This window comes from Harpia harpyja, chromosome 12 (genome assembly GCF_026419915.1).
Source record: "Harpia harpyja isolate bHarHar1 chromosome 12, bHarHar1 primary haplotype, whole genome shotgun sequence".
In the NCBI taxonomy this organism is placed as follows: Eukaryota; Metazoa; Chordata; class Aves; order Accipitriformes; family Accipitridae; genus Harpia; species Harpia harpyja.
Window position 1 is genome coordinate 7,800,911 of NC_068951.1, and position 25,514 is coordinate 7,826,424.

Sequence of the window (25,514 nt, forward strand, 5' to 3'; positions counted from 1 at the left end):
GGAGCCTGTATAAAACAGTGGCTCTGTTAATGTATGTGGTGGGATGCTTGAAAGAGGCAACGTGGGAGATTGCGAGTTCAGAAGTTCAGAGTTCAGAAGCCAGCTGTCTGTCTGTGTTGCAGCAGTCAGACTGCAAAGATTTAAACTGGGGAAGAAGGAAGACCTGCCATCTGTAATCGATGCCATGGCTTCTGGTTAGCCAGTCTGATCCCACTTGCTCTGCCTGTGGTTGTGGCTTCGGGCTGAGCTTCTGCAACTGCTTCTCTAGAGGAAGGCTGGAGTCTGACTTTACTGAGTAGCTAGTTTTTTCTCCTGGTTGTTGTCCTAAACAGGTCTGAGGGAATTTCAAGTCTGCATGTGGGACATGATTTTTTTTGTTGTTGTTTTTGGTAGGCTTGTGGATGAGGGATGCTGGTCTTGACCACTTTCTACAGAAGCTCTGCTTTTCCCTGCCTTTTGAATACTAGCACTCTGCCAGAGAGATGCAACGAGTTTATATGGTAATGCATGAATTTCCATGACTCTGCAGAGTCTGTCCTCCCAGACCCCTCATCTATAAAGCTTAATTCACAAATTCATCCATCAGAGACCCATGTCCTTCCAATTACTCCTACCAGTATGTGTCTAATTTTCAAAGTGTTAGTCTTGCCGAATAGATCATTCCAGGATCTCTAGTATCAATCAGGGTCCTGGGGAATTTTGTTGACGTGTGTCTAGATGTTACATTTTCAATCGGAACAGACAATTCTAGCTATTGACAAGCACCATTTGTAAAAAAATGCTGTGGCTATGATGTTTTGTAACTCTGCACCCTGCTTTTTAGGGCTACATAAGGTTTTTGTTGATGCTTAGCTGGTGCTTTTCTTATAAATAGCTGCTTGGATCAGACACAGCCCTGTTTGCCACTGGATGGTGCCAGTGAGAACCTCTGCAAGGAAAATTGCAAAGGGCCTTACAAAAAACAAACAAACAAACAAAACCTGCAAAAGAAACCTTCCTGGTGTGTGATAGGTGCCTGATCCAGGCCGGGATCAGACCATGGTGCTTTCTGGAAGAAGCACAGGGGGTTGCAGACCCTCGGTGGCTTCTTATAGAGCTTAGTTTCCTGCACTGTGGGGCTCAGCTGTACCAAGGAGAAACCCTTTGTGTTGAAGCCATCCCTCAACAGCTTCTTGTCCACCTACCACAAGGGGTTCAACAATTGGGGGAAGTATGGTTTCCTGTCTTATAACTAACACATTCTGATTTTGCAAGGACATGAGAGCGGGCACAGAGTTTTAGTCTGCCACAAAGCATAACACTTTGACTTCCCTTTCATTGCCACCTCCAGAAAAAGTCATTCCACTTGCAAAAAGCAAGCAGGAGGTCTTCCCCACCCTGGCAATTTTCGGGACACGGTCAGGAACTGATCACGTATCCAGCAGTGCAGTTCCAGACTTCTAGGTGCTAAAGTACAATCTCCTGGAATGGAATTAATGGAAGATGAATGACTTACCCAGAGCCCTGGAAATCTGTCACAATTAAGGCTGAACAGGCGAGCTGTTACTTTCCAAGATGATACATAGACTGAGGATGAGTTAGTCTCCCAGAGCTTTCATTTAAAGCTGTATACGTTGCATGCATTAACAGTGTGAGAGGTTCATATAGGCTCTCTGACTTGCCTGATTGGGCCATTTTAATTGTTCATAGACCTTTTCTAGAGAAGCAAAGTAAAGGAGACCTGTAGATGAAAGATACAATATGAACAGAAGTAGGGGTCCTGTAATCTGGAGAGAGTTTGCCTGTGTTAGTACTTGTTAGGGACCTTTCAGGCAAACAGCATTGTCTGTGGCCATGAAAATGAGCAGCCCTGTGAAATATGCATCCATGCGAATGCCCCTAATATCCCATCTGGGAGTCTGTGCTTAATGACACAAAAGTACCATGCAAGCTCAGAGTGCTCTTCGAAAATGTCAGCACCTTTCTGTTCTCGAAAACATCATGTGGTGCCTGGCTCCCTTGAGGGTAGGAGCCTCCAGCTATGTGGGGAAGGCTGCCTTTCCTCAGCATCTGCTCAGAGCCCCTTAATTTTTCTTCTTTGTCTTCATTTTCTCCCCATTTTAATGGGATGGTGAGCCAGAGGTTCCTGTTTTAAGCAGCAGAACATTGTATTTCATTAACTCTGTTACACACTTGGTTTAATTCCCAATTAGCCTGGGATGCTAGCAAAATAATCTGATTGCTTTGACTGTTTGGCGTTCTAGATCTGCCTAGCTTCCCTCCTGTCCCCCCACCCCCTGCAAAGCTTTTCCGTGTGGGTTGATAGGCAGACACTCAGGTTTTCACCCACCCCCTTTCCTCCTTGTTAATGTATTTTATACCATTTGCTCTGAGATAAAGGTTTGAGCTGCCAGAAGGAATAACTGGCAAATCAGTGTTCCTACCTCTGCAGCTCTCCGTGAGGTCGGATCTGGTCTCTCTGGCTGCAGAAGGGGTTTGTCTGTAGGTGGGTTTAAAGATGTTGGGTTCTTGTTAAATCTGTAATGTAGTTTTAAGTGGAGGGTTTATTATTTTTTTTTTTTAGTAAGAGCTTGTGAGATTTAGTTATCCTTATCCCAATGACACTTCTCTGAGAGTCTAAATTTGTTGGGAAATTCCAGCCAAAAAGCAGATTTATTGTCATTCGGCTCAACTGTGCTCTAACAGGATGTTGCTGTGACTGCATTTGAATAATGTTGAAATGTACCCAGGGTGAACTGATTTACATCAGCAAACCAGGGACCTATAATTATTATTATTAAATCTTCAATCTGCTCTGCATTTGTACTTCCTAGGTGGTTTTTTTTAGGCTGAGTCTCATTGGTTGGTAGCTGTTAGCTTAAAGACAGTATTCTTAATTGCAAGTCAAGTGAGGCATTTTGCCATGGAGTTAACTTATTAAGCTTTTAAAAGCTTTTCCTGTTCATTAACTGTTTGGGCTCACATATCTTTGGCTGGTGGGTTGACCTTGGGTTTTTTCATTATTTTTGAGAACTAAAGACTATACTAGATGTTAGTTGCTTGTCCTTTTAGTCTCCTTCTTCCAATCTGTGAAATAAGTTACACAGCTCCTGGTTGGTTTCTCATCAGAATGAACTTGTTGCATGTTTTGAAAAGCAGGGAGTACTTTGTTTGCTAAAGAAGCTTATGGCTTTTTTCCTCAGCCAAGGTGTGGCATTGGCTGTGAAATTTGTCCAGTTCCATGGAGGACTTTGTCCTATACCACTTGTAAAGCTTTAGCTTTACTTTTAATATGTCCCCCAGCAAGTAGATTATCACTGCTATTTATTTTCAAGGGAAAAAACCCAACCTGTTGTGTAACTTATTTTATTACTTTGTACCTTGTACTTGCTGTTCAGTGCGGTTGGACTTCATTATCTTGTGTTGCTCTGTTAAGGATGAAGCATCAACTGAGTTGAAGACTTAAGGTTCAGCTTTGATGTTGTAGATTTTCTTTGGCCAAAACATCTTTCTAAATATTTCTGATGACACTTATGTGACTGCCAAAGTATATACTAGGTTACCAGGTGATATAATACTTGAATTGGTGTTGACTGGTTCTTAATGGACTTCTTTTCCATACCTAAGTGATAACTGTTAGTATCCCAACTGTGGACAATGCTTCAATCTTTGTTTACGTATTGCCTGAGCCATCACTTACAGAGAGCTGTCAGCAAAGCAGGAGTTCTTGTGTACTGGAATGAAACCATGCAGTGCCAGCTTGTATTGCTCTATGTTCCTATCTCATAATGAAGGCGATGGCAGTGCCAATGAAGAGAGGTGAGCATGCATACTTGAACCAGTGTTTATGTTGGACTGGTTCCTGAAATCTGTTTTCATTTCAACTGTGCTGCGGCTGTGTAAAAAGCCTTGAAGATGCTAATTATTTTTGTTGGCATACCATAACATATCAATATGTTCAGTGCGAATCGCCAGCAAGTACTTTTTTTTTTTTTTAATAAATTTTGCTTAAAGTTTGAAGATATTCCCCATCCCTTCCCTTATCCCCTTTTGCTTCATTTATCTCCTTGTCGCCAACTTGACAGCAGCACTGTTCTGCTGAGGTAGAAGGTGAGGACCAGCTTTAATTGTTGACTATAAGATTATAGATCCCAGCTCGTCTGGCAGAACTGAGCTGCCACCAGGTGTTTCACAGCCCCTTCTAGTCCTTTTTTTGTAACACCCAAGGAGACCACAGCCCATGCTCCTAAGTGCATCTTGCCATGTGACACTCTTTCTCATGGATGCTTTTAATGGAAATCTGACATCTGGTGGGCTGTCATGTAGTGTCCCATCCTCAGCTTTGATTTAGACACTTGCATGTATGCTGCCATGTTAGTTTCTGAAAAGAGCCCCAAAAGATCCTAAAAGCAAGACCTCATTCATAGTCAGGTCTCTGGGCTGGAGCTAGTGTGTACCAGGCAGCTTGTGGTAACAGCATTTCTGTGCATCCTTTGCCTGTGGCAAACTCAAAGTGATAGACTTTACTTACTCTGCAAGGAAGGAAACTTAAGCGCAGCTGCTTTGACTTGTATTTGCCCCAGGGTTTAGGACATCCACATGGCCCAATTACTGCAACTGGAAGTAGTGCCTGGCAGTGTGCATGCATTTGCCAGACCTCAGCCCTATTCCTTAGTACAACTGACAGGTACCTTTCTGTGATGCTTTGGCTCTGTAACTTTTTTTTGTTACTTCAAAATTTTTTTTCCAAAGTTCTCGTTTCATTTTATAAGTGCTTTTTCATAATGATTTTGAACTTTTCAGTTGCTCTTATGATTTGTCTTCACTTGTAAACTTCCAAAATATAATGAAATCAAAACAGTCTTTCACTTCAGTTTTATGCTGTGTCACATTAACCATTCAGGAATTAAGCAAATTAAGTAATGGGAAGAATAAGCAGCATATCTTAGTAAGTTACTCATTAAAACAGTACAAGAAGACAGCAGTTCTGATTGCTAATGATTTTGGTGACAGAAGGCTCATTCAACTAATGAAATTCATAAAATCTTGGATCAAAATCCTATCTCTGACCTCTAGGTGTGAAATGCAAAACAATCAGCATTACTGTGCTTGTGCAATGACTTTGGAATATATTGGTTTAATGACAAGCAGTGATGGGAACAATGCAGAGAATTTTCTGGTTGCAGTGTTCTTGTTTTCAGTGTACTGCATCAAAAACATCTTTAGTCATCCAAAGAATCAGACTATTTTAGTCCAAGAATCCAAAGAATCAGGCTGTTTTAGATAAGACATTTCTCTGGCTTAATCCCTTAGAAAATAATGCTATAAATCTTCATTTTAGTGAGGTGCCTGGACATGATATACATTGTAAAATATCCTGAAAATGCCTTTTCATAGGGTATATCAGTTTTGTGTGTCAAACTCAGGCTTAAATCCCTTTTCTAGTTAGTTAAAAAAATAAAAGACTTTCGTCTTGTCTGCAAATTTCTATTTTTGTCTGTATATTCTGCAACTTTTCTATTTTAAAAATCTTCACAAGGCATCTGTTAGAATAACTGTTGAACTTGACTATGGAACTAAGAATTAGAAAATTGTGTTGCACTCCCACTTCTTGCTCTTGTCAAGCTGGACCCTGGACCTCCTCTCTGCTTCCTTTCATCCATGCTTGGAAAAGAGAAGACCTTATATAGTCTTAAATGTAGCAAGAATATTTTCAGTGATGAGTTGTGCTGGAGTGCTTGCGTTAAGCAAGCCTTGTCTCTGTAAAGCAGACAAATGGATGATATGGAGACTATTTGGAATCGAAATATGTGTTATTAAAAATTTAGCAGGAATTGTCCATTTTAGGGAAATTGTGTGTTTGCTTTAAAACTGGGTGATCTGACAGAATTGCTACAGAGCTGAAGGCTGCCTGGCACCTGACATCTCCTCTTACCGAGGAGACGGTTCTTCTCATTGCTCGGATTGTGATAAGCAATGTGCCATGGGATTGCCAAGGGGAAATCAGGCAAGAGGCATCCCTTGCTGAATGAGTAGGGCAATTAGAGGTTTTGAGACCTTGACTCTATCAGTTGAGCATCTCCTGGAAGTGAGGGGAGATGAGGGGAGATGATGCCTACTTGAAGCAAGCCAGGGTGGAACTCTGGAGCCTGCAGGAAGGTGAGGTGTTCTTGTTCCATGTGGACTCTCTCTGATGCCATCTTTAGTTCCCTCCAGAGTAAAGTTTCTTGTGACGTCCTGGTCCCAGGTCCCCATTCTGTCCACCGGTGACTTTAACTTTCATTTATCTTCAACGAAAATACTTTCAAGTTGTAATTTCTCTAGCAAAATGCTCTTTGCACCCATGCTGGCTTTTCATGTTTCCTGTGTGTGTCAGCAGCCCCCTCCTGCTGTGCTGCTATTCTTTCACTTCCATCCCAAGAGACCCTTCAAATTTTGGCAAAGAGCAAGGTTACAGTCAAGCTTTGGGCTCACCAGGTTGTTTGTGAGGTTGTACTGGTCCCTGAAGGCTCAGATGACTGACATGGCAGCTGCTGCTGAGCAGCCGACAGCACACACCAGGATCTCCGTGTTTTTCCCCATGTGTAACCCATGCTAAGCCCAAGTTAATCCTTGCCAAGCCATTGATGACATGCTAGCAAAGAACGCATCTTCTTGTCTCTTCTTCCAGGTGGTAGCAAACGCTGTGGCTGCCTTGTCAGAAATCAGTGAATCTCATCCCAACAGCAACCTGCTGGATTTGAACCCTCAGAACATTAACAAGCTGCTGACAGCTTTAAATGAGTGCACAGAGTGGGGCCAGATCTTCATCCTGGACTGCCTGTCCAACTACAACCCCAAGGATGATCGCGAAGCTCAGAGGTACGGTTGTTACCGCTCTTTGCATGGGCCCCTTGGGGTTATTTGGTAGCAGGGCACTTCCAGGCTTCTGGCAGTGTTACAACTCCTGGAAAAGACTTGTGATAACAGGAGTCTCTGTTGAGGTCTGTAACAGCACAAATAAGACTTGAAGTAAAAGAGGTTTAAGAAGAAGGCAACTTTTGGTACTTTGGGCTGATGCTGGAAACCTGCCCCTTCCCTTTGCAGAACCACTTTCTCTGTTTATCGTTAGATTTTTTCTTTTACTTTTTTCCATTTAAAAGGCTAATTCTTATGGGAACTGGCCCTACTAAGAAGCGATCAGCCCAAGACAAAACCTGTCTGACAAACAATGGAAGCACTGTTTGGAGGATTTTCTGTTTTAAATCAGAGCTTTCAAATCTGGTTTTGCTACTTTGAGACACAAGAAGCCCTTATAGGTTTGGGGGCTTCCAAAGTACTACAGGTCTGAGACTGGAATATTTTTTCCAACTAAAAACTGGTCTGTGATATGGTAGAACTGAAAATAAAGGTAAGGAAATTATTTTTCTTATCACTCCAATTTCATCCTTGTGCTTTTACCTTTAGCTGCAATGACTAAACCTAAATACAAAGACCTTAGGGTTTAGGTAGTGGAGTGTTAATTCATGCACTTAAAGCCTCCTCCTCATCTGTGTCCAGAATCGCCAAAAGTCATATCCTGTACCCAAGAGAACAAGGAACCAGCAAGAAGAATTATTTGGAACAGGGGAATTCTCAGACTTGATATATTTCATGTAGATGATGTGGGGGATGGAGGGGGAGGAAGGGGCACAAGCCCAAGTGCAAAATCCTGGGCAGGCCTTTTTTGAATTTGATTGGTTTCTTCACTGACTGTTGTTTGAGGCACAACAGATAATCCACTTTTTTAAAAAGGCCCGCCAGTAGTCTTGCTGGATTTTTTTTTTTCCTCCCCACCTCCCTCCCCCTTGTGTTCTGTTTCTGTGCCAGAAACAGCTATTAATGAGTGCTAGAAACCTGCAGAGATCTCCAGGGTGTCAGGCTAGTATTATTATTATGTCAGAAAGGGACCACTAGTTTGAACAACTGTGAACACGTCCCAGTTCCTCGTCCGTAATTCCTCTGAAGTGGTGTGTAAAACTGGATGGGCAGTAACTCCTCTTACTCCTTTGTGTGGAGTTTGACTCTTGGAGCCTGCCTTATTTCAGATAGGAGAATGACAGCACTTAGTTTTATATAGTGTTCTCCTTCACAGCAAGGCTGATGTTGTTACCCCTGTGCGTGGAGAAACTGAGGCACGGAGAGATGAAGCAGCTTGGGCGTGCCAGGTGACCTTGGGCAGAGGTGGCTGGGGACTGCCCCCAACTCTGACTTAGACATCTCTGCTCTTCACTTAGCCATGCTGCTTCCCTTCCAGGGTGGCTGAAAGCAAATCTTTCAGGGAAAGAAACTTCAGGAGGCACAGATGGGAATAAGATTGTTCTGGGTTAGCAATACGCAGGAGGGGGTGGAAAGAAACTTGACAGATGCTGCAAGAAAGACCATATGAACCCAAACTTCCTTTCTGCTTGGGATGGGTTGTTTAGGATGCTGTTGATTGTAGGATCCACTGAGGCAAGTGGTGAAGCTGAGACTTGGGAGGGTATTTAGGTCACTCTTTCCCTATATCTTCAGAGTAACAGAAACCTTTTTTTGCAGAAACAAATGGTTGAAATGGCAGCAAACCCCCTCAAGCAAGCCAGAAGCGTGTATCACCTCTGAATGATTATATGGGGGCTAAGGTGTTTTTCTCATAGCTGTTTTGTTAAAGTTGTGTTTGTAAGTGACAGACGAGATCACAGAAATAGAGAATACCACCAGGCAAAGGCAGAAGGCACTAATGACTGAACGTGTGTTGGGGCTGTAATGCTGAGATCTGGAAGAGTTCCTGAGCTAACTGTGGCAGGAGAGAAGCTTGAAGCTGTGAGAGAAGTCATTCTTGTCTGCTTCCTGCTGTGTTCAGGAAAGCAGGACTTTGCCTGTTCTTTGTGAACAAAACCAAAGCAAAGTAGTGTCTGAGAAGCTGTCTTCAGCCATGTGCAATCTTCTAAATTCAGATAAGACCTGAAATATTTGACATTCTGAAATACGCGTGAACCCTTTCTTACTCCTCTGTCTCCAGTATTTGTGAACGGGTGACCCCTCGGCTGTCTCACGCCAACTCGGCAGTGGTGCTGTCAGCAGTGAAGGTCTTGATGAAGTTCCTGGAACTTCTTCCCAAGGACTCTGACTATTACAACATGCTGCTGAAGAAACTTGCCCCTCCGCTGGTGACCCTGCTGTCTGGAGAGCCTGAAGTTCAGTATGTTGCCCTGAGGAACATCAACTTGATTGTGCAGAAAAGGTAAAGCCTCAGGGAGCTGTTATTCCTGGGTTGTCGAAGGGCATCTAGTTATCTCAGACCTTCAGATATTTCGACATGCACAGAACTTCGTTTAATCCAGGTTCAGATCCCTCGAGGGACAGTTTAAACAGTCTCATGACTCTGGTAGCCTGAATTAATTTTCTTTACAGCATACTTGTGATACTGGTATCATACAGTATCTCTTTACCTGCCTCTCTCTTTGCCACCTTTTTAAGAGCCGTAAGAACTGCCCTCTAATCAGACTCTAAATTAGATTGCAAATAGGAAGGAGGGTGTAACTGTACGGTTCATAGTGACCTGTAGAAACTCAATGTGCCTACGCTATTCTCTTCAGCATAGAAAAACCAGGCTGGTGACATATTGATGTACAGTGGGTTGGTTTTTTCACCAGTTTACTCCCACATGCATGTTTAAATACTGTTCCTTGCTGGAAAGGTAGGATAGGTTGGATAGCACTTTGTAGATTGTATTCAGGGCAGAGTTACTGTGCACTGGCATCTTGCAAGTGAAAGCAGAAAATGAGTTTGTAGGTGGGGTTTGCATTGAGATAAGGATGTTAGTCTTTCACTGAAAACACTGTCATCCACTGACTGACGGCAGTGGTTGGCTCAGCAGTTCAAATGGAGGAAGTAGAGATGTAGGCATAGAGAGACTTGAATTCTGCATTTTGTGTCTAAATCTTTTTGTCCAGCTTCTAACTTTCTTCAAAATGTTGTTCTTGTATGTTTGTTTGCATGTCCTGGACACAAAGGGACACCATTCTGTTTCTCAGTGAATGTTTGGGTAGATTTCTAAACAAAAGATACCTTTGGTTAGGATATAGCCCATTGTTTTTACCAGTCTTAAGTGAAACAACGTTATGTTCCCTCCAGGCCTGAAATCCTGAAGCAGGAAATCAAGGTGTTCTTCGTGAAGTACAACGACCCCATCTATGTCAAACTGGAGAAACTGGACATCATGATCCGCCTAGCTTCTCAAGCAAACATTGCCCAGGTCAGCTGAGGAACTTCTGATGTGTTCTGCATGTGTTCTGGGGATGGAAAACCATCTCGGGGTCCTTGCATGAGGATATATGCAGCTACTTCTAGTGTTGTCCTGGCTTTTAGGCATCACTGTCCCTGGTATAGTGCTCTTTGCAGCTACTTAATGGGAGGTGTTGGAGTTTCCTCCATAATTTAAATGTTAATAGCATGGTATGTCTTAGATCGTGACCATTAGGTAGATCTTGTTTTACAGATTACAATTCCAGGAGGAGAGCTGATGTCTCTTGTCAAATGAGTCACTGCTAGTGCTGAGGTTGGAATGAGAGGCTTGTTTCCAGTGAGAGAGGTGTGCCTGTAATGGAGGCATTCAGAAAGGCCAAACATTACTGAAGTGTGAATTTCAAGTGTATTAGTTAAATTGTTAAACCCTTGCACAGGCACTCTTCAGAGCTAAAATAACGTTGTTTTGCTTAGCTTGCTTCCAGAGTTGAAATAGCACAAAGCTAAAGCTAAACTGAATTGAGACTGCTTTACAGCGTAGATTCTCCTTGGATTTGATATTGTTTTAATCCAAATTCCTTTCTGAGAGGAAGTGGTCTCGAGTGCGACCCTTGCCACAAGGCCTAACACTAATGTAGAATGATTAATGTCTCTGGTTAGTGCTATTATTGTGCTATCCTAATTGTCACAGAACAGTTTCATTTAAAGTGACATTTTTAAGCAGCTCTCTTCAGCTCTCTCCTCTGATGTTTTTTGGAACAGAGCAAGATAATTCATGCCCCTTTTGTGCTGGGGACATGGAAAACATTTTAAAAATCAGTTTCCATGAGAACATATTCAGAATTTTCTATTTACTCTTGGTAGGTTCCATACCAATTTTAATGCATAATGTTTAGATAATGCAGGTTGTTTGGATGAAAGGCAGTGGTGTCTGGAGGGCAGAGTCTGGGATTGGAATCTGCAGACTAACAAATGACTCTTCTCCTGGTTCTAAAGAGGCATTCCTAAAAACAACCAAAGCTTCATCAGAAATATGCCCTGAAATGAGGTGCAAGGAGAGCAGGCTTCTACCCGCATCCTCCCTGTGTGGCTTGTCAAGACTGTTCATCTCCATGCCTGTTCTAGACCAAGGCAGCAGACTAGTTGTATCCGAGTCACTCAGACTTGGGCAGTATTTGAAAAGCATAAGCTACTAAACCTGGGTGCTCTAAGTACTGTGCAACATAGATCATCCAAGGAAATAATAAAACTTCAAAACACAGATGTCCTGTCTACTCCTTGAAGATTTATTTGTCTGCAGTCTGGCCCTTCAAGGCCTCTTCATCTTGTCATTGTTCTGAACAATTTGCATTGACTAGAGATTTTTTCAAACCACTGTCTCGCTTTGTGCTGTTCACCTCTCCTTTGCAATCTATTTGTGACATCACGATGAAATCCCTGATGTCATGTTTGACATGAGAAACTGAAACGAGTTTATGAGGGAATATAAATTGTGTAGGGTCTTTTTCTAAATTTTTTTTTCTTTCTAAACTAAGTAATTTGTTTAAGACAAAGTAGCTTTTTAGTTAGTGGTTTGTAAGATCCCAGCAGGTCCTGGTTCAAGCCCTTGTTCAGTTTCCATTAGCAAAAAAACTGAGACAAAACAGTAAATCTTATTCTTAAGAGGGGAAATATCTTCACACTGTTGTTAATCTCTGTATAGGTGTTCCAGGGTGTCCTCAGATCTCCTCTGGATCCTCATTTTGGATCCAGTAGAGATCCAGATGTTTGTCTCAGCACAGAAAAGGAGGGATTAAGAATGGTTGTTGCTGAGAGCTTTGCATACAGTGAATGTAGAACAATAAGTACAATAAACCACACGGAAAATCTATGTGTATGGATGTGACCCCTACTTCACTGTATTTTCAGTGTAAGAACGAACAGCAACATTTACGTTTGGCAGGGCTGACTTTGCCCCCAGCTTTTGTTCAGGGGAATTTGAAAATAATCTAGACTGAGCCATCTTTTGGCTTTGGTCAGCCTAAACCAAGTCTTGCTGCCTAATCCAAACCAGTGGGTTTCAGAGATAGAGACTGATTACAGAGTTTGTTAGCTTTGAAAGTGTGTGGCTAGCTGTGGAAGAATACATCCTGCTCGTGTTATGGTATTCAAGTAGCATCACTTGTCAGAGTGGGATGTATTCTCTGTGTGACCCCAGAGATTCACATTGGTGTGCTTTCTCTGCAGGTCCTGGCAGAGCTCAAGGAATATGCTACTGAGGTGGACGTTGACTTTGTGCGCAAGGCTGTCCGAGCAATTGGGCGCTGTGCCATCAAGGTTGAGGCAAGTATCTGAATCTTGAGGTTTTCTGTGATTCTCTGTCTTCAGAAACAATGATGAGCTTTGCAATCTTGTTCCCATGTTATGCAAAGTTTCTTTGCTCCTGTGTTGGCAATCAAGTGACCTGGATAAATCATGCTCATGGGCAAAGCCCCAGCTGAACAGTAGGACTTGTGAGCTCCAGGTGAGTACATCACAGGAGGGTGGTGTGCTCCTCTCAGATCTCAGCTTGCAGGCAGAGCAAAGCAGCTAAATCATCCCTGATGGAATATTTTTCTGCACTGGCTTCAATAGAACAATGACCACTTACCCATGAGGACCTCCTTTAATAGCTGTGGCTTGACGTTTTGAAGGCAGAAGGAGAGGAGATTGTGCAAAGAAACTCAGTATTATGAAAGGTTTTGTCTCCCTCGTTGCAGCTGAATAGAACACACGTGCATAGAATTACAGAGGTTTGGGGCATGTAAGTGCAATTTGCACAGACATAGTGGCTCCATCCTGCTTATCTAGTGTTAAAGGTCCATATAGCTTGTAGCTTCATTTGGACTGTGCTCTCTTTAGCCTAGATGCTTATGCAAGTAAGTTCCCAAGAACCTCTGCAGTTACCCAAAACAACAGTCTGAAATGTCCTCTGCCAGTTGAACATCCACCAAAATGTTCATAATAGACTTCTTTTTTTTTTTAGTGATGTCCCTGTTAATCTCCCTGTAAATGAATCTGCTGTGCCTGACAGGAGCTCAGAAAGCCTGTGAAGAGAGGGAAGACTTACGCTGTGGTGTTGGTACTTTTCAGTAAACTGATAACTGAGTGCAAAATGTCACATAAGTGGTCTAATTTCAGCTGAGCTCATTTAGCTTTTACTAAAGTGTGTTCCTATGAGCATTGCCTGACAGCAGACTTAAATAAAAACCTAATCATGCCTAGTTGAGTATAGTGTCAGTGCACAGGTTTCCCTTGTTTCAGCTAAACTACCCTAAGTCTGTGTAAAGAGGCCACCAACTTCTGACACCACTGTCTGCACCATGCAGCCTTGTCTTCCTTCCTTCAGCTCCTAAAGATTTATCACTGCCATGGGCTTTCTTTTAAGTGTGGCCCAATAGAGCAGGTGATTGCTGCTCCTCTTTCATGTCTGCAGTTCAAAATACCAGAGTACTTCTTCCATGTTGTGTGCAGGCAGGAGGCTGTCTGGATGGAGCCACAGCAGAGACAGTAGAAAATGCTCTTGAGAGGGGAAGAGGGCTACTGAGAAGCCGAAAGAAGCTGGTGGCAGCCTTTTTTTGTAGCGGTGCTTGTGCTGGGAAGTGGGAGTTTGCTTTAGTTCTCAGTAGACACTTTCTCGCTAGGATTTGACCGTGTGTCTGTCCTAGTTTCACATGAAAGGTGGTGGTATTCCTGCAGTATCAAGTTGTTTTTACCCTTTCCTGCCCTCATCCCCTACATTCTTTCTTCCCATCCCTGATACCAAGATGGCCACATTCAATATGCAAAGGGCTAATAATAATGTCCCAGCCAATGTGCAGTGACCCTCTAACTGTGTAATTGTCTCTCAATAAGTAGCGTTAACCTTGATTTTTAGCAATGCTCCTTGGAAGACACTGCTGCTAAAGATGAGGTCTGTTTACTCCTCTAACGAGAGCCAGATTTAAGGAGGGCAAATATAGAACAACTCATTACAGTGTCCTCATCTCTAGGTTAATCCCTGTCCCCAGTGCATCTGTGTTTACTAGAGGCTGTTTGCACTGTGAATTATGACTAATGGAAGAGCATTCTCTCAGCCATCAGTGTCCAAGTTCCCAAGGCTTAGAAATCTGCTTTTTGACATAGGGCACAGCCAGCAGGAGCTGTTGATGAATGAATATTCATGGGGAACCTCAGCTCTGCCTTCAAGGATCCTACCTTTTGTCTAATTGTGTTTCCGAGAAGAGTAAGACAGTAAATAAATTTGTCTGCTGTGACATGCGCCATAGAGCAAGTGTGGTATTACCTTTGCTGCGCAGCAGCGCATGGTACTAACAGCAGAGGTAGCGCTTGTTTTGGAAATGTAAGCAATACCCATGCTGACTAGCAGGGCTGATGGGTTTTGCCCAAGCTTAAGTAGTCATATTGATTTGGGGGATGTCAGAACAACATCATTTTGCATGGATAGTCTAGCTGGGCTCAGAGTTAGTTTGAGTATGTCTACAGCAAACCGTGTGGTGTATCTAGACTTGACAGCGCGAGGTGAAGGTATCTGGCTTGTGCATCAGTTTGCTCCATTGACAGCACTAGATGAAGAAGTTGTCTGATGCTTTGATTGTATGGAAACAAAGCACCACTCCTACAGGAAAAGGAAATGAAGTGGATGCAGTAAGAATAGTGATTCCTCTGAAGCAAAGGAGAAGCAGAAGGAGCCATATTAGAAGGGGATTTGTGCCGGTTCCAGGAGATTCTGCCAGCAGTCTGGTTCTTAGAAATCATTGAGGCTTACAGCTGTGAGCATGGTATGTGCTACTTCAGTAATCTTGCAGGATTTCATTTGGTGTCTACAGAAAAACAAAGCAATTTTGATGTTGGTTGGTTGTCCTTCCTCACTGCAACTTGAGTGCTGTTCTGGTTGGGGCACTCTTTCATCAGTTTGCAGAGCACTGCAATCCCCAGGGAGGTCCACCTTCAAGTAGCAGTGTGTTTACAAGGGATGGGGTGAGCTGAGATGTATTTTGTTAGAGGGACTGCTCTACTGTGCTTGTGCCCACATGACTGCTCACTTTCCAAAGGACTCTTGGGCTAAAAATCAATACTGCATATTTCAAAGTGGATGTTGTGCTCTTCCTGGAAAAATCATGCTTTGAAGTGTCTAAAGAAAAGAAAAATAAACTTTAATTTGCTTTTCCTTGAATTCTGCAGCTCTTAAAGCTTTGCTAGTTGTAGGCTCTGACAGGGCTGGACTGCTTGTTGCAAACAGTGACTGATGCTGTAAGTTCTGTAGAGCTGGCTTAGGACAGATTTACCCCAAGTGCCCCAAGGCCTGCAGGGCCATGTGTTAAAACATCTAGTGAAAGTTGTTGAGAAACTGGCAAGAGATGAAATTGCAAGCTCTAAAGCATCTATCTTGCAAGGACTCTGAGCGGGGTTCCCACTGTGTGCAATGTCAGTCTGTGTGGAGCCAGGTTCATGGTCAGTCTCAATGAAATGGAAGAGTCTTCGAGGTCTCAGGCCTCAAATCTCTTCTTGAGCAGGAGAAGGGTGCAGAGTAGGATGTTGTCAGATTGCCATTTCACTGACTCTGTAGTGACACAGTACCTGTAAAGCTGTGCTAAGGAGGGAGAGGTATCATAAAAAAAAGGTACCAATCATATAAAATTACACGATACCTCTCCTTAGTCTGACTCCATTTGTATTGGATTTTTTTTCTGTTTGGTGTGAATTTCAGGGGAGAGTCTTACAACCTTTAGTGCCAGTTTGCAAAGACAGAGCAAATGCTGGTTTACGGTGTCTCCTCTCTTGGCTGATCCCCTCGCCAGCATTGCCGCTGTTTGTGCTTGTAGGCTGTGTTTGTAAGATACCACAGCTAGAGTCACGAGGGCAAGAAATCAGCAAAAGGTTTTAGTCTCTGCTTGTCCCAAATTCAGCTCTACCAGTCTTGAGGTTTGTCCTTGAGATTTTTGTCCATTTTCAAAAAAATTATTCCTTTGACTTAAATGCCAGAGCATTCCTCCTCCTCCTCCCTCTGCCCAGCCTTCAAGTGCTCTGAAAGTGAAGGGCACTGTTAGCTCACTCGAACTGAAAAATCCACCTACGTTGCTATTGTTTGTGCCCTACGATATTTGTCTTGATCCTGAATGCTTTATGAATGTTCTGATGGTGACTGCCTAGGCAGTGTCTTGAGCAGTCTGCTTCTCACATTAATCACCAGCTGTGTAATGAGGCTTCATATGTGCTCTGCTAATAGCCAAATTGCTGTCCTTATTTGAGACTCTCTGGTGCTGGAGTGGGTTGCTCCTGTGATGTCCTGCCTCACTGTGCTGTTTGGGAATAGACCTCCCTGAATTATTTGCTTCTATCTCAAGTTCTGGTTCCTGGACCATGCCAGTGTCCAGTCCTTGTTATGTTACAGTGCCTGTGGCTGGGAATTTTGAACTAATTAATGTGAAAGCTACATTAGCAAGAGCTGGATTTCTATTTATAGTTGTATCTTCACATGTTGCTAGTGACCTCACCCCCAAAATACTGAACCTCTTGCTGGTGTGAGCTGCTTTTTGCTGCTGTTCTTGCAGCATGATTGACAGCATGGTTTTCTCCTGCCTACTAGCTTCCCCAGACACCTTCCAGCAGTCCCTGTCAAAACTCTCCCAGCTTTGGTTGCCACAGCTTGGGCAAGTCCAGGAGAGCTCATTCAGTGGCCTGTTTCAACTGCTAGCCAGCAAGAGGGTGATATAAGTAGTAATGCAGGCAATGTTCTTAAGGTCTCTTGTGTGGTGATCCAGCTATCTACTGGCACGGTTGCTTCAACCGTTACTTTTCGCAGGAGCTGGAGTCAGCTGGTATCTCCACTGTAATACACAAGCACTTGTCAACCTGTAGGTTTTTTCTGGACATGCATATTGAGTTGGTAGCTGTCGTCCTTTTGTTTTCCCACTCTGGGCCTTTTTTCCTGTGCATGCCTTGTGCCTCAGTGTGCACCATGGGCTGGGAAGGAGGGTTTCTTCAGCTTGTTTTAGTTGTACTGTTCTGTTCTTCTCTCTAGCAATCTGCAGAGCGCTGCGTGAGCACACTGCTAGACCTCATCCAGACCAAGGTCAACTATGTGGTCCAGGAGGCCATTGTGGTCATCAGAGACATCTTCCGCAAGTACCCTAACAAGTATGTGAAAGTAGTATAAGGTTTTTGGGAAGCTCTTGTCTGCTAGCATCAGAATATAGCAATGTAAAACTCACTCAGCATAGCTTACCAGGGCTCCGAAGCAAAGGTGGCCGTTTTTCTGAAAAGCAGTGTCCATTCTGATTCTAGGTCCTAGGTACAGTAGGATTCGGAGGTTGGCTCTAGATGAGGTGTCACCCTGACACATTATTAGTTTGAATTGAAAGCTTCCTTCCCCACCACTCCACGTTGATGCTGAGTGTAAGCCTTAATCAAAAGCTAGTAAAGCTCTTGTAGAGAATGCCAGAAGGAAAGTTTGACCAAGTTTACAGCATCAGGCTTCTGGTTTTGCTTGTCTGCTCTAGAAGGCTTATACAAGGCCATGAAGGTTCATGGCTCTCATGGTCTGAGATCCCAGTCAGACTGTGCTGAACAGAACACTGCTGGCTTTCTCCATCGAGTGTTCTCTCTGGCTTGGGCAGTACTCAGCTTCTTTTAAGCTGTTTCTGCAGTGGGGTTTTGTCTCTTCAGCTACAGAACAGCAGCAGTGTCTTTCAGCAGAGACTTCGTGATCACCTAAAAAAGTAATATGGGACATCTGCAGGCCTCTCTGGCAATTTCTGCTGTCAGCTGCAAGATAGATTGCCTGCTTATGACAGGGATACCCACGCATGGGAATAGGGGAAGCTAAATAATTAGTGTGGGGTATTGTCTGTTTTACAGCAAAGCCTTTGGGGAAGCGTAATATGCAGTTTAGAGTTACCAGTCTAAAGATGCCAGTGAGGCTGCAGGATCTGATACAAACTCATGGTTTGAACTGTGGGATGATCAAATGTTCCCTTTAGCAAAACAGAGAGGGAGGCAGCTTTGTCTTGCATTCCACATCTGGGTGCTCTTGCTGGTTAATGAAACTGCAAAGCTCTTGAGGACCCTGTGACATCTTAGTACTCAGCCTGGCAAAAGAAAAAGCCTAGGAATACCTTCCGTAGTTGAGTAAAAATGCTGCTTGTTGCATAGAAATACAAGACATTGTAATTCAGTGCAGGATTCTCTGCAGAATTATGTGGGCAGAGATGGAGTAACAAGTTGAAATCACCCCAGTAATCCACCTGTACTCTGACAAATCAGGTATGAAAGCATCATTGCCACTCTGTGTGAGAACCTAGATTCCCTGGATGAACCAGATGCCAGAGCTGCCATGATCTGGATAGTGGGCGAATATGCAGAAAGAATTGACAATGCAGATGAGCTGTTGGAGAGTTTTTTGGAGGGCTTCCATGATGAAAGTACTCAGGTAAAATTGTGTTGTACATCTTATCTGTAGTGTTTCATGCAGTGTATGTATGGGATGGAAGGTAAATATTATTGCAGTGGTCAGAAAATAGCCCCCAATGAAAACTTCAATATTTGGCTAAAATAAAACTCTTGGGAGACTGTAGACTTGCTCTGTTGTCTGTATCTCCCAAACTTCTCTTCTTGGAAGGATAAGACAGAACAGGAGGGGTTTCTAGATGTTGCATACTTCTTGGGGAATAGCCCTACTAGGGACCAGAACATACAGAAGAATAGCAATGAGATGCATAAAAGTATGACATAAATCTCAGTGTGCTGATCAGGGACTTGTCTGCGAAAATGTTTTGCAACAGGCAAGATTCTGCGTCTCATTGTAATGGGTTTCACTGGCAAAGAATAGTATAATGCTGTTATAAAGCACAGGACTTGAGTTTCATATCAGTAAAGGATGTTGAGACTTGGGAGGCGTTGCTAAAGCATGGATGAATTTTCTTATCTCTACTGTGTCCCTTTCTCTTAGGTGCAGCTCACCCTGCTGACTGCTATAGTGAAGCTGTTCTTAAAAAAGCCTTCGGAGACACAGGAGCTGGTTCAGCAGGTCCTCAGCCTGGCCACGCAGGTAAGCCAAGATATCCAGTGAACCAGAGCCCTCCAGACGCTGTGTTGGCCTGCTGTGTGGTGTCTCCCATCTGCCAGGCCAATCAGCTTTGCAGTAGATAGGATTCAAGCGTGTTCCTCTCTCTCCCATAGAGACTCCATTTAAGAGCTGCTCTGTGCCTGTTACCGTGCCATCTGGCATCTGCTCTCTCCTCCTTAGCTCTTGCTTCATCCTAATTCCTTCCCTGTTCCCTCACCAAATGAAAAGTCAGAGACAGGGTAGAGTTACGAAGAAACCAAAATGCTTTCTCCTTGAAGGTGGCTTGCAGTTAAAACATCTGGAGCTATGACAGAGGGAAAGGGCCTGGCAAAGACTTTGTTTGCCGAACAGCAAAGCATAAGCAGTGCTATGAAAAAAAAAGAACCGAGGTTTGGTTTTTTTCCTTTGTACTTGGATGCTGTCAACCAATGTGGCAGCTTTGCTGGAGGCTGTAACAGTGGGTTAAGATCCCAGATTCATTATGCATGAGGTGCTGAGTTATGAGCTCAGATCACTGCAGGCAGGGCTGGGCTCGAGCTGGCAGACAGAAGTGCTGTAGTTCTGGAGGACAGAAGCGGAGATGTCATGGTGGCAGGAGTGGGGAAGACCTCAGCTGATCCTCCTACACTCCCTGTCTGTAATGACTGAGGTAAATGTGTGATGGTGTAGTCCAAAAAGAGCAGCTCCTCTCCAGACCTGCTGTGTCAAGTGATGAAAATAGTCTCCCAGCTGTTCTGAATGGGCTGCGATTGTTTCTGAGCAGAAAACCTGGAGTCAATCATTAGCTGGCCTTTTTGGTTGTCTTTGCTGCCAGAAGTCATGGCTGTGGACTATTAGTATTTAAAACTTTTATTCATCCCTTTGGGGGTGTCGCATTGGTCAGTGGCAAGAAATCTGTGGCCTGCTTTTCTTGCTTCAAAACCTGCTATTAGGCAGGCTCTCAGCTCCTCTTTAGAGAGGGCTGGGCCAAGGGCATGCTGTGTCATTTGTCTAAGTCAACAGAAGAAAGGTACTAAGTGTTAAAACCCACTATGCTGAGTCACAAAACACTTAATGGCACCCTAGGAATATAATAGGCGTCTGTTTTTTCTCTGTTTGTCACAAATGTTGATTCAGTCTGGCTTCTTGTATTTTATGTGAATAATAAGTCAATGTAGGATAACTGGCTGTAAAACACTAAAAAGCCTTATGCTTCAAGGTCTGATTTCTAGGTAGAGATACTGTTTTTCACTTGAGTGGGAGAGTAATTACATGTGTGTTTCTTTCCCCAGCCTTAGGTATTGTTGCACTTTGAGTGTCTCAGCGAACTGCAGGTGTGATTGTAGCAGGAGCCAGCTTAATCCAGCCAACACTGGTGAAAATAGCAATGAAGCAGCTGGGGATGGGAGGGACACAGATGTGTAGCAGTGATCAAGGTCCCTGGCAAACCCATAACCTAATGGATGGCACAGAGCCTCTACATCTCCATAGCTGTTGTCTGTGTGGCGTGGGTGGGTAACTAAGCTAGCATGGTTTTGTTGGTATGCACCACAGGTGTGCATGCAGACCCTGGAGAGGGGAGAATTGGGAGAAATGTGGAAAGGGAAGATCTGAGCCTCTTGTTCCAGTAGATTTACTAAAGTTTCAAGTCTGTTTATTTGGCTGTGGGAAGAAACAGTCAGTCTTGAATCTGTATGTGCCTGCAAGTAGATAGGAGCATGTGGTCTTTCATGCCTGCCCTTGTAGAAGCCCTGCCTGATCTTGATCTGCCTGCCGCAGGCAGCCTGCGGAGAATCTTGTAGGAATTGTTAAGGGCGAAGGGTGTAAAGAGTCCACGACTCCACCATCAAACTGAAAAACAGCACTGCAGAGAAATCTATCAGTTGACCCAGACATTGTATCTAGGTCCTTACAAGCAAAATGAGCTTAGCGTGCTCAGTCTCATTACAAACAGAGGTTTTGCTGTGTGCCTGAGAATGTCTTGAGACAGACGGCAGAGAGGCAGGTTATAGCAGGTCAGCAGCAGCGTGAATGAGATCACAGAAGAAGAAAAGAAATGACAAGGAGGAAGGCCAATGAGGTATACAATATGTTGCCAGAATTTTACGGGAAAACCTCAGAAACATTTACCCCGTTATTCTGCTGATGTGGGGATTAAAAATCCTAGCTCTTGTTTCCATGAACAGTTCAAAACATGTTGCACTACAACATAAAAACCACACCACCTCCGTCTCCCTAGAACATTAGCTGCAAACTATCACCAGTCACTTTGCTGTTCTGGGCAGAGCTATTTGAAAAGGAGAGAAATAATAAGCACTTCATGCAGAGGCAGAAGTATCTGCAGTAGACCAAGGGTATTATGGACAGCTGGAGAACTGATGAAGTATACTAACTGTGTATCATTAGCATCTTTCCATATGTCATTAGATAACTAAAAGGCAGGATAAATAAGATCTCTTTTAGTATGAAGAATATGGCCTATTAAGATCCATCCTGTAGCTCTGCAGTGTCTTTTTGTCCAGCAGTGCCCTTGGGTAAGTCATATATTTCCAGGAATCTTGGATCATTCTGTTACAATATGCAGTATTGCATGTCTGCTCTTAATATGTGACAGAGTCATTTTGACTCGCGTTCTTTTCTTCTGTCTACACCCCCTTGGATTTCTCCTAATACTTACTGTTATGTCAAGTGGCACAGAGTTCGGAAAGTAGTTGATGGCTCTGTGGGTTGGAGCAAATATGGGATGTAAATCCTAGGCTTTTTGCTCCCTGACCTGCTGAGCAGGAAGCTAGGCATTAATACTTTGGTTCTCACTTTTAATTTTGGGATGTTCTTCACAACAAGCAGTTTGTATCATCATTCTGAAATTGGTGACTGTCGCTACTGGATGGTTGGGGTTTTTTAATCCAGCAGAATCACTGCTAGAAAAATTAAGTGATTACAGGCATTAGTCCGCCTCAAACCTGTGACTGATGTATTGCTTTGTCCCAGGATTCTGACAACCCAGACCTGCGGGATCGTGGCTACATCTACTGGCGCCTTCTTTCCACGGATCCAGTGACTGCCAAAGAAGTGGTCCTGTCAGAAAAGCCACTTATTTCTGAAGAGACTGATCTGATTGAACCGACTCTGCTAGATGAGTTGATCTGCCATATTGGGTCTCTGGCTTCTGTGTACCACAAACCACCCAATGCTTTTGTGGAGGGGAGCCATGGGATCCACCGCAAACACTTGCCAATTCACCATGGAAGGTAAGCTGAGGCAACCGTGGTGATAATGGGCAGGATTGGTTGTTTCTTTCTAGCAAACAGTCCAAAAGGTGCAAAGTTTTGTTTTTTTTTTTTTTAATAACACTCCAGTGGTGTTTTGTTGATTGTGTAGGGGCTTGCAGGTCATTCAAGGGACCATTTCATTGTAGAATTTAATCCTGGGTATGGAGTGTCTGAGTTCCTGGGTCAGAAGACAGAGGAAGTATCAAAGTTCTTGTGTGAGGAGAAGCTATGATGTTTTTTCAGAAGGCGCTGGCTGTAAGCCCTCTTGACATGAGAGTTTGAATAAAAAGGCAGAAGCTTTGGATAACTGGTACAAGGGCATACTTCCAGGAGGAGGACGACTGTGGTAAAAACAAACATCTTTTTGAGAAGGATACACTTCTTTGATTTTGTAAGAGCTTTTGCTTCAGCAACAGCGCAGCTTTACAAGCCTCACTTGTGTAGAATAATGCTGGTTTCCTGGAACAGGCAAGTACAGGGTTCCTTTGCTGTTGGAATATGAAATGGGGAAGGACTGGTAAAACTACCTTTCTCACTTGGTGCCTATAAAGCAAGGGGAGTGTACGAGCCATCTAAGCCCTGTCACTGAAAACTGGGATTAAAAGAAGATGGCTAGACTGCTAAGGTTCTGTCTAACCTTGGGGGGGGGGCGGGGAATGCTTTGGCTTATTGTCTGGGGCTTTAATGCTTCCCCATGATCATAGTCCTGGAAGTGGGTTAGATCTGCAAGAGCAGGCAGTACAGTAGTCCTGGGCTGCGGCTGGTTTGCTGTTGAGCCTGTTCCTGTGGTTCCTCATTCAGGTAAGCAGTGCTATTTGCACTAATGGTATTAATGACAAATGTAAGTGTGCTTTACAAGAGGCAAGAGTATCCAGGCTTACCTCTTAATAATATTCCCAAAGTGACACTTGGAGTGCTATTTTTTGCTGTTGCACTGATAAATCAGCGTGTGATGCTGCTCCTTGTCTATTTTCTGACACCACTTCTCTGCTATTCTTAGCAACTAAAGCTATTTCTGTAATAACTAGCTTTTGGAAGCTGAGTTGTTTTCTCCCTGCCTATGAAATCAAGTCTGGCTGCATTGACCCAGGACCAGGAAGCACAAGTCTACCAGTTGGAGAAGAAAAGCAGTGGCTGCTTTCCGCAGCTACCTCTCCTAGTCAAAGATTTGCCTCAAAAGCAAAATGAGCTGGGGTGGGGGTAGCTTTGGTCTTTGGTGTTACCAGCCTTCCTGTACACTGTTGTTTCAGGTCACTATGGAAGCTAATGTTTTAGGGGGTTTTAGTCAGCTCAAGGAATTCAGCTTTTGCAAGGAGTGGTCTTTTTACTAGCTTCTTGAGTATACTGTGTACATGGCTTGACTCTCGTAGCTCATGCTCAAACAGTCTGCTGACCTCAAATCTTTTCTGACTATAACAGTGTTGTACATTGCCTTGGTGGTGTTTACTACCAAATTACCCATTCCTTCAACGTAAAACCTTCAGCAGCAGTGGCAAGCTGAGGAAGCCAGAGTTGGGGGAAGGTCTCAAGGGTGCTCAGCAGAGCACGCTGCATACTGATGCAGTGCTCCAGACTGTTTGGTAAATTAAAAAAATGAGTGGTGTTACTTAATGGCACACCAGGCTTCTCTGATGTGAGCTCACCTCGTAAAGACACCCCATTATTGTGGTTTTCTGCTTTACTATTAGCAAAAGGACAGTAAAACCTTACCAGCTGATGCCAAGGCCTCCTTGTACCATGTCACAGCATACCAAATTGCCACTTTCAGTGATGGGAATTACAGTGAGCAGCTCTGCGGGAGCATGGTTGTGGGGAGCCTGAATTTGTGCATCCAGTATAATTTTACTGATGACTAAGAAATTGGTTTGCCTCTTTCTGATGCTGAATGTGCATGAAAAGATACATGAAAATCTGTCAGTTTAAGGCAAGTTAAGGGTGTCCAGTGAAAGATAACCTCCTCACCTACGTATTTGGAGTTATCTTCATTACTTCTGGAGTTACCTTCATTACTTCTGTACTCCAGTAATGACCATTCTGGTGGCTGACCCATCCACTAGAGACTGAGGTTTTCCTTCAGATCGCACAGTGAGATAGAGGTGGAAGCATGGAAATGTGGAGATGTCTGCAATGAATGTGGCTTAAGAGAGTCAAGATAGCATTGCCTTGAGAAGATGGGCAGAAGTAGCTAGATGAGTGGTGCTTTCCTGGGTATAAACCTATGAGGAGTTAGTTATGGTTGGCAGAATGCATGCACTACATTGCATTTTGATTCATTTCTTTTTCATTCAAAGCAGTGTAGGACAGGTTCCTTTCAGCTCTCAGCTGATGGGAAGACCCATTGAACAGCTCACAGATGGTGAGATGTTCCTGCCTCTTCAATGAGCCCAAGTGTCATAGAGTTGCAGATGAATCCTAAAGGTGGGGGAGAAATCTCCTGATTGCTTGGCAGTGTTTCCTCATGTGGTGGCTCCCACCACCCCTGCTCAGCGATAATGCAGCTGGGAAATTTGGGGAGATGTTTACAAGGCTCCTGGGAGAGGAGCAGTCTGGTTAGACCTGGGCAGGAGTCCCCATTCCCACACAGGCAGCTGCAGGAAATTTTTGATTCTTGTTCAGGCTGTGCATCCCTTGTGACACCCAACATCTGGGAACCACTGGAGGCTGAACTCACAGGAGCGCCAAATCTCCAACTCGCATGGGCAAACCCCGCTGCTAGTCACTGCCCAAGACTATAAGGGAGAAAGCTTATGTCAAGTTTTTTTGCCCTTTATAACCCACATAATCTTTATTCATTTTTTCTCTTTCAAAGAAAATGCAAAGTTGTTTATACAAATCTCTTTAAAAAGGCCCATTCTGTACAGGAAATGGAAGGCTTGGTGTTTTGTTTTTTAATACAAACTGACTTAGCTTTGTCCTTTCCTAATTTCTTGTTGGGCTTCGGGGCAACTGCAGTT

At 43.7% G+C, this 25,514-nt stretch overlaps 1 protein-coding gene across 3 annotated transcripts in view; it reads left to right on the forward strand.

The window, feature by feature from the left end:
* Positions 1 to 25,514, forward strand: part of AP2B1 (adaptor related protein complex 2 subunit beta 1) — an 82,004-nt gene that overhangs the window by 16,512 nt on the left and 39,978 nt on the right. For all 3 annotated transcript variants that reach the window (XM_052805088.1, XM_052805091.1, XM_052805089.1), the window contains exons 6-13: positions 6,650 to 6,840; positions 8,999 to 9,220; positions 10,114 to 10,234; positions 12,451 to 12,546; positions 17,267 to 17,382; positions 18,508 to 18,673; positions 19,193 to 19,291; positions 22,280 to 22,539. In XM_052805088.1, the coding sequence (XP_052661048.1) occupies positions 6,650 to 6,840; positions 8,999 to 9,220; positions 10,114 to 10,234; positions 12,451 to 12,546; positions 17,267 to 17,382; positions 18,508 to 18,673; positions 19,193 to 19,291; positions 22,280 to 22,539 (1,271 nt within the window). The remainder of the gene's footprint in view (positions 1 to 6,649; positions 6,841 to 8,998; positions 9,221 to 10,113; positions 10,235 to 12,450; positions 12,547 to 17,266; positions 17,383 to 18,507; positions 18,674 to 19,192; positions 19,292 to 22,279; positions 22,540 to 25,514) is intronic.